Source organism: Alosa sapidissima, chromosome 6 (genome assembly GCF_018492685.1).
Source record: "Alosa sapidissima isolate fAloSap1 chromosome 6, fAloSap1.pri, whole genome shotgun sequence".
NCBI lineage: Eukaryota > Metazoa > Chordata > Actinopteri > Clupeiformes > Clupeidae > Alosa > Alosa sapidissima.
Window position 1 is genome coordinate 7,140,928 of NC_055962.1, and position 8,319 is coordinate 7,149,246.

The 8,319-nt window shown below is 44.7% G+C and overlaps 2 protein-coding genes across 2 annotated transcripts in view; both read left to right on the forward strand.

Annotated features, from left to right (window-relative positions):
• The window catches only part of LOC121710985 (dynein regulatory complex protein 1-like), a 10,329-nt gene extending 5,597 nt beyond the window's left edge, over window positions 1-4,732 (forward strand). Inside the window, exons 10-16 of the mRNA XM_042094224.1 lie at window positions 1-230; window positions 689-778; window positions 1,298-1,402; window positions 2,761-2,876; window positions 3,422-3,571; window positions 4,243-4,345; window positions 4,519-4,732. The exon at window positions 1-230 is cut by the window's left edge and continues 212 nt beyond it. Of these exons, the coding sequence (XP_041950158.1) occupies window positions 1-230; window positions 689-778; window positions 1,298-1,402; window positions 2,761-2,876; window positions 3,422-3,571; window positions 4,243-4,345; window positions 4,519-4,617 (893 nt within the window). The 3' untranslated portion in view covers window positions 4,618-4,732. The remainder of the gene's footprint in view (window positions 231-688; window positions 779-1,297; window positions 1,403-2,760; window positions 2,877-3,421; window positions 3,572-4,242; window positions 4,346-4,518) is intronic.
• A 1,256-nt stretch (window positions 4,733-5,988) lies between these two features.
• Window positions 5,989-7,726, forward strand: LOC121710990 (potassium voltage-gated channel subfamily F member 1-like). Its single transcript, XM_042094230.1, has one exon. It carries the CDS (start codon window positions 5,990-5,992, stop codon window positions 7,445-7,447), a length of 1,458 nt encoding a protein of 485 aa, XP_041950164.1. The 5' UTR covers window position 5,989; the 3' UTR covers window positions 7,448-7,726.
• Window positions 7,727-8,319: the final 593 nt, after the last annotated feature.

The window sequence follows — 8,319 nt, forward strand, 5'->3', positions numbered from 1 at the left end:
CGGCCAAGAGCATGCTGGGAAGGGACGGCGAAGAGGAGGAGGAGGGGGATGATGGGAAGGTGGATGAGGAAGAGTCCCCGACCACGACAGCGGCTGCAGAGGGGAAGAGCAGTGAGGCAGGTGTCGGCGCAGGAAGTGATGCGATCACAACAGGAAGTGGGGTGGAAAAGCCCAGGAAAGTGTCTCAGAAGACGGTGAAGAGACTGCTGGAGTTGCTGTGTGATGAAGCGGTAAGGGAAGGTTTTACTGTGTGTGTGTGTGTGTGTGTGTGTGTGCATATACTGTATATGTGTTTGTGTGTGTGTGTGTGTGTGTGTGTGTGTGTGTGTGTGTCAATGTGTGTGTGTGCATATACTGTATATGCGTTTATGTGTGTGTGTCTGTGTCTGTGTGTGTGTGTGTGTGTGTGTGTGTGTGTGTGTGTGTGTGAACATGCCTGTGTGTGTTGATGTGTGTGTGTATGTGTGCATATACTGTATGTATTTGTGTGTGTGTGGGTGTATGGGTGTGTGTGTGTACTGTACATGTGTGCATCTGTATGTGTGCATATTCTGTCTATGTGTTTGTGTGTTTCATTTACATTTGCTTGTGTGTGTGTCCATGTTTATGTACTGTGTGTGTGTGTGTGTGTGTGTTTCTCTCTCTCTCCTTCTCTTTATCTCTCCCTCTCTCTCTCTTTCTCTCCCAGGGCTTCCTAATTGAGAATAAACTGCTGAAACTCCTCTCTCCGCTGGAGAAAAATGAACAGTGCCTCATGAAGCTGGACTCCATCTTCTCTGTGAGTGACCAGTGTGGATGAGTAGTCAGTCACTGACTTGTAGCCCTGAGTCTAATCTAGCGTAATATGTAAAGTTAAATTGCAGAATAATCCACTCTCCACATACAGTAGCTCCCATTCAATTATTGATCTGCCAGTGGGATGTTTTGGTCACTGAGGCTCCTCTGAAGTCTGTGTCAACACTTTATGGACTTTAGGGTGTGTGTGTGTGTGTGTGTGTGTGTGTGTGACTACCGTATTTTCCGGACTATAAGTCGCACTGGAGTATAAGTCGCACCAGTCAAAAAATGTGTCATGAAGAGGAAAAAAACATATGTGTTGCACCTGAGTCGCAGGACCAGCCAAACTATGAAAAAAAGTGCGACTTATAGTCCGGAAAATACGGTATTCTGTCATCAACTAGTGTAACCTGTGCCATGTGGCTAAAGTCTGGATCTCTTGTCGATGACTGAATGACCAGTGGTGGCAGCATGTACAGTAGTTGTTTTAATCAGAGCTGTAATTGCACTTTGTTTTTAGGCCATGGGCATTGACAATGAAGAGGACGTCTACCAGCTTGCAGAATTCTTTGTGAAGTTCAAGCAACAGCAGCAGCAGCAGCAGCAGCAACAAGAGGAGGAAGAGGTGATTGGCCTACTGCCATGCACACACACTCAAACACACACACACACACACATAGACACACAAACACACACACACACACACTCACACACACACACAGACACACAAACACACACACACACACACACACTCACACACACACACACAAACACACAAACACACACACACACACACACAAACACACACACACACACACACACACACACACACACACACACACTCACACACGCAATCACAAAGGCAAACATAACATAAACACTCATACATACACATTCTTAATGTGCACACAGCTCCTAATTATAGGTCAAATGCAGAGGTTTAATTTCACTGCTTACTGAAAGTGTGTGTGTGTGTGTTGAACAAGTATAACTAACTAAAGATAACTTTAAAAATGATGCACTCACTACAGTTTTTTTCAACTGCTTACACACTAAATCTTTGCTTGTCACACAATTTTCTAAACATTTCCTCCAAACATCATAACCCCACACCAAATCTGCAAAACCATACACTAATTCTCAGTGTTTGACTCAGTTTTCAATTGACTAAAACACATTTTGCAAAACATCACACACAATTTTCTACTTAACACACAAAAATCTAACAGAAAGTAACTTGATTTTGTTCTTCAAACACAACCCATCAAAATGCCACACTAAATCACCAGTGCTTCACTCTTTCTCTTCACATGTGTAAACACTCTTTACTTTACTGAACACCATCCAATCATTGCCTTAGTATACTGTAGGTCTATGAATAGATATACTCTCTATATAGGTATGGACCCTTTCAATCTGCTCCTAGAGGATTTCCGGTTGAAATATTCAGAACCAATGCAGATACTTTGAAAATTACAGTAATTGGACTTTAGCTTACAGTAATGTTCTTATTTTTCTTATTTGCTGTAAAATATTGTATTCGCAACAGCAAATTATTTGGGAAAAATCACTATTTTTGGTTTCAATATTGCTTGCATTTTTACTGTGTATTTCAACTTCTCTTTGTTGATACCGTAACTTTCACTCTTGTATGGAAATACATATAGAAAGCCTAAGACAGAAGAGCTTTAGGTTTTGAGCAACAGTGTGTACATGATGTATCCAAAATGTCATATTATGACAAAAGTGTTTGTAATGTGAGGCGAATGTTTGCTTTAAAGATGTGTTTTTGACATTTTGAATGTTGTGTGTCATTTTGCTGGAGATTTGAGGCATTTTGCATTTTGTGTGAGCAATTGTGGGTTTTGTGTGTGGAGTTTTGAAAAATAGACACAGAGTTTTGAAAACGTGTGTAAACAATTGTAAAAAACACATACCCCCTAACATACACACTGTATATCCTCTTCTGTGCTCTACCATCAGGGAGGTGCCAGTGGTGTCAGTGATCTGGCTGACAGTATAGAGGGAGAAGACCTCATCCATCCTAATGACATCCTTATGGCTCTCAAAGCCTTCACCGCACAGCACCACCGAATCAGGTGTGTGTGTGTGTGTGTGTGTGTGCGTGTGCATGTATGCATTTTTGTGCATAATGTGTGGAAATAACTGCTAACTGCTTGAGTTTTAAAGATCTCAATATGATACATGTTTTTAATTTAATGGCAAGTGTAAGAGCAGCCAGCTATCAGACATTATAGCTGCACAGTACAGTATGTACTAGTGAGAGATGCTAGCTGCACAGTATGTACTAGTGAGATGCTAGCTGCACAGTGTGTACTAGTGAGAGATGCTAGCTGCACATTGTGTACTAGTGAGAGATGCTAGCTGCACAGTGTGTACTAGTGAGAGATGCTAGCCTCCATGGGTTTTAGCTCACTTGGTAGCACACTCGTACTGCAGGTTCAGGTACAGGGCTGAACCACGCAGTCAGTCTAATACAATAACAACATATGACTTTGTGTGTGTTTGTGCATATATGTGTGTGTGTGTATATGTGTATGTGTGTGTGTTCAATATGTGTGTGTGCATAATGTGTGTGTATGTGTGCGTGTTTATGCATATGTGTGTGTATGTGTGCATGTAGGGACTCACAGGCTGCTCAGAGGGGCAGTGAGAGCTTGGTGTCATGTGACGTGTGTGAGGATGTCCAGTACTGGGAGAGCATGGCCCAAGTCATCAGCCCCACCAAGCTCACCGTCTGGACCTCACTAGAGAAGGCCCTGGACAAATACTAGTAGGTACACACACACACACACACACACACACACACACACACACACACACACACACACACACACACACACACACTCACACAAACTCTTTTCATACACTAATTTTCTGTGTATTAGCCGGATTGTGTTTAAACCACAGGACAGTGATTTATGCCAGTTAAAAAAAAAAAAAAACATATTGATACCATATTAACTGCCCTGTGTATTAACCTCAGACATAGCTGAATGAAATTTTGCAATTTCAATGTATAAACCTCGGCTAATACTGTAGTTGGGAAATTACGACACACACACACAAACATACACACACACACACACACACACACACACACACACACACACGCACACACGCACACGCAAAACACAAATTACATACACACGGGCAGTTGTTATGTACATACACACATATACCACATAGATTGTGCATAGCCACATAAAGGTGCACACATGTTCACACACATGTGCGCGCGCACACACACACACACACACACACACACACACACACAATACAGACAACATACTTATTGGCTGTGGTTATTTCTGTTGTACAAACATCACAAAGTATCTTCTACTGCCATTGTTGATTTTCATACAAAAGATTATAAAATTGTACTGGTCTGTGTGTGTGTGTGTGTGTGTGTTTGTTTTCTGTGTCTATGCTGTGTGATTGTAGCACCGTGCTGACAGATAGGTCCAAGCTGCTGGTCGACACCCAAAAACTCAGACAACAAAACTCAGAACTCAAAATGCTGCTTCATCAATACGTCAACTCCAAGGTACGCATACAACAACAACATTGCATTTGATGTAACGCTTTTTTAAAATTTGAAAAAAAACACTATTAAAAATGTGGGTGAAAGTGAGCAGTTGGCCGACACCATTTTAAAGATGTATTCTTACTGGCTGAAGCTAACCCTCCTTGAATCCCGACCTGCTGAATTTTTTACAGGTGAATGCCGAGCTGGAGATCCCACCCGCTCAGGTAATACAGATCGCCAGGAATGATGTCATCAACAACCAATCCATGTCGAGGACTATGAAGCGCTGACAGACAAACAAATCTGCATTTAAATGCAATCTGTGCTCATTGGATGAAACTCTAGATGGAAACATATATTTTGATGTCTTACAATGTAATAAACACTGAGCATGTTACAATGGTATTCTTCTCCCTGAGAGTTTTTGAGTCATATAGCCATAAATTCATGGTAGATGAATTTCAAAAAGTGAGTTTCAGGTATTGCTATTTATTTAGAGTGACTAGTCATACGTATATTGGATGCTGGTGAGCCAGCTATTTGTTTTGTTGTTGTTTAAAATGAGTCTAGAAATATGTTTTGGTAATTTAGCTATCCTAAGCATATCCAACACGTATATTAAACTAATGTATTAAATAAATAAATATATAGAAAGAATGTAGGCATAAAGACTTGAGAATGAGAAGAGAATGACCACTAATTAAACGTTTGTCTCAAAAACAGTCATCTTTTGTTCAGTGCACTGACTAAAACTCGCCACTAGGGTGAGACAGCACACAGTCTTTTTCGGACCGTTTCTGAATTTTGGAGGTAGCAATTTGACAATTGTATGCCCTTGAGTGCATTTTCTAGTGTGATCGGGATTCGGGACCGAAATCATCGGTGATGTTTTTTTACCAAAAGGAATTTTGTACCATCAAACCAAATAAAGCAAAACGAAATTGTGTGTTCAATGTATTTCTTTAGGTAAAGATACACAGAACGCAAGTCATTTTATCTGTAGGAACATGAATGGAATTTATTTATCCAAATAAGTGCAGACCGCTGCTGAAGGTGTCATTGCCCATGTTCTTTGCTATTCATGTGGAGTCGTCTTTGATTGATGATGCAGACGTCTCACTTTCTCTTTGCAAATTCCTGTCGCTGTTTGCCTTTTATCACCGAGGAGAATTTATGAGCTCCCGACACTCTTGTCACGGACCACTCTCCCTACTTTCGTGAGATGTATTTAGATCTATATTTACGGAGGTGTCTACGGGACGGTACCCAACTCGTGCCAAGTTGTTGTAGCCCACCCTTCACATTTGTCACGCGCCGACAGAGGGGTCGGTTTCCAGGCAAATGACCAGCAAGACCTCTAAGACAGTTAGGAAATACAATTCAACAGTAATACAAGATTAACTCACGAAGCTCTTCACTCTTAAAAGGAAATATTACGAAGAAACACTTTTCGACTTGTATTTCTTTCGGATTCGGATGAATTGTGTATTCCCCTTGGATACGGAGGAGTAAGAAACTTATTTTTATTTTCTTCTAAAGTTGGTTATTTTAGAATATGTATGCTCTCACCGAGCTCACTGGCATTGCACGGAATTATTGAACATTGCCAGAAGAAAAGCACAATTTTAAAGAGCGAAAGTAGCTTCGTGCGTAAAATTGAAAATGTGGTCATTACCGCGGCAGCGCTCTACGGATTGCAGCGGGTCTGAGGCAAGCGGGGAGGCGGAAATTGTGGTAAACATCGGCGGCTTGAGGCAGGTGTTGAGCGAAGATGTTCTGAGCAGGTATCCTGACTCACGGCTGGCCGAGTTGGCGAGCCTGGCGGCGGCAAACGCAGAGGATTTGTCAGAACTGTGCGATGACTATGGTGGCGGGGAGTTCTACTTTGACAGAGACCCAGACGCATTTAAATGCATAATGGAAGTTTACTACTATGGGGAAATCCACATGAAGCGAGGCATATGTCCCGCGTGTTTTATGGACGAAATGGAGTTCTGGGGTGTGGAGCCGGAGTATCTGGACGAATGTTGCCGCTCCAACCTGCGCGACGTGGAGGAGGAGTTGGCCGAGATTGCCGAGAAGGTTCAGTCTCTGCTGGAGGCCCGGGAGAGGGTACGTGCCGTGGGCGCCGGCTCGTGGAAGCGCTTCCAGGCGCGCCTGTGGCGCCTAATGGAGCAGCCGGACTCCTCTGTGGCGGCGCGCGTCATCGCCCTCACCTCCTTTCTTCTCATCCTCATCTCGTCGGCTGCGCTCTGCGCGGGCACCATCCCCGAGCTCCAGACGCGCGACGCACACGGCAACCCGGCCGAGCCGCCGGCGCTCGTGACCATCGACACCGCCTGCATCGCTTGGTTCACGATCGAATACCTCCTCCGGCTGCTCGCCGCTCCCCGCAAGCTCCGCTTCCTCCTCTCCTTCCTCAACATCATCGACTGCCTGGCCATCCTCCCCTACTTCCTCCTCCTCACACTCACCCAGCTGGGCTCGGCCCTCCTCGAGCTGGCCGACGTCCAGCAGGCGGTGCAGGCCGTCCGCATCCTCCGGGTCGCGCGCGTCCTCAAACTGGCGCGCCACTCCTCGGGCCTCCAGACGCTGACGTTCGCCCTACGCAGCTCCTGTGGCGAGCTGGCCCTGCTGCTCATGTACATGGGAGTGGGCATCTTCCTGTTCTCCGCGCTCGCCTACACGCTGGAGCAAAGTCACCCGGAGACCATGTTCACCAGCATCCCGCAGGCCTGCTGGTGGGCCATCATCACCATGACGACGGTGGGCTACGGCGACGTGTACCCCAAGACCACGCTCGGCCGCTGCAACGCGGCCGTCAGCTTCCTGTGCGGCGTCATCGCCATAGCGCTGCCCATCCATCCCATCATAAACAACTTTGTGGTGGTCTACAGCAAGCAGCGCGTACTGGAGACGGCCGCGCAGCACGAGATTCAGCTGATGGAGCTACGCTCGCAGGAGGCCGAGGAGCACACACACACGCGCGCTGGGGCGCGGAGGAGGCACACACACACACACGCGCACACACACACACACACCATGTGTACCGCATTCAGTGACACGCAGATACCTCTACTAGAGGAGCCCTCGCAGTCCACACTATCACATACTCCCTAATGTCACATACACTTAATCTCTCTCACACACACTCACACACACACACACACACACAGCTGTCATATACACCACTCTCAGAACTCAAAATCCTCTTCCTTTTGGCTGCCAAAAGCTAACATCTTTCTCTCACTCTTTCACACACACACACACACACCTGCCCTCTCTCTCTCTTTCTCTCTCGCTTCCACAAAGTTGTTTACTGTTCTTCACAGTACAAAGATATATATCACAGTATAAACATTCTGCAATACAGGGTTCTAACAACCCTCAAAGACCTTAATAGAGAGGAGCTCAGGAGTGTTTTTATGATTTCTTCTGAGATGTTGTGCTCATAGTATTTGTGCTCATAGTATTTGTGCTTTAGTAAAAGTCCTATGCCATAGTGTTGGCTTTTATGTTCCTTTCAATACAAGAGTGTATTTAGAGATGTTTATCCGGGCTATTGTGTGTTCTCTCCTTAATTGTGTAAACAACAGTATACAACAGAACACGCACTTTTTTCTTATTTACTGTTTAATGACTGTGTTGTATTTTGCTTTGCTGTGAACATTGACAATGATAATCCAAAAATAATCACTCTAAACAACGTTACCACCAGAAAGCCTCTGTAGAGTGTTGCTGTGGAGATACCAGTTCATGTAAGGTAGCAGACAGAGATATGGCATCCTCACCCTGGACAGAATTCACAGAGTGGTGCTTGCTTATTATTGATATAAGGGTTATACAGTACTTGGTTGGTATTTGTGACCTTACAACCATCTGTAGTTCCCCGTTGGTGGAACTCGCTACCAGCTCCTAGAAGAGCAGGGGCATCCCTCTCTATCTTCAAGAACCTTCTGAAGACCCAACTCTTTCCAGAGTACCTCCTCTCT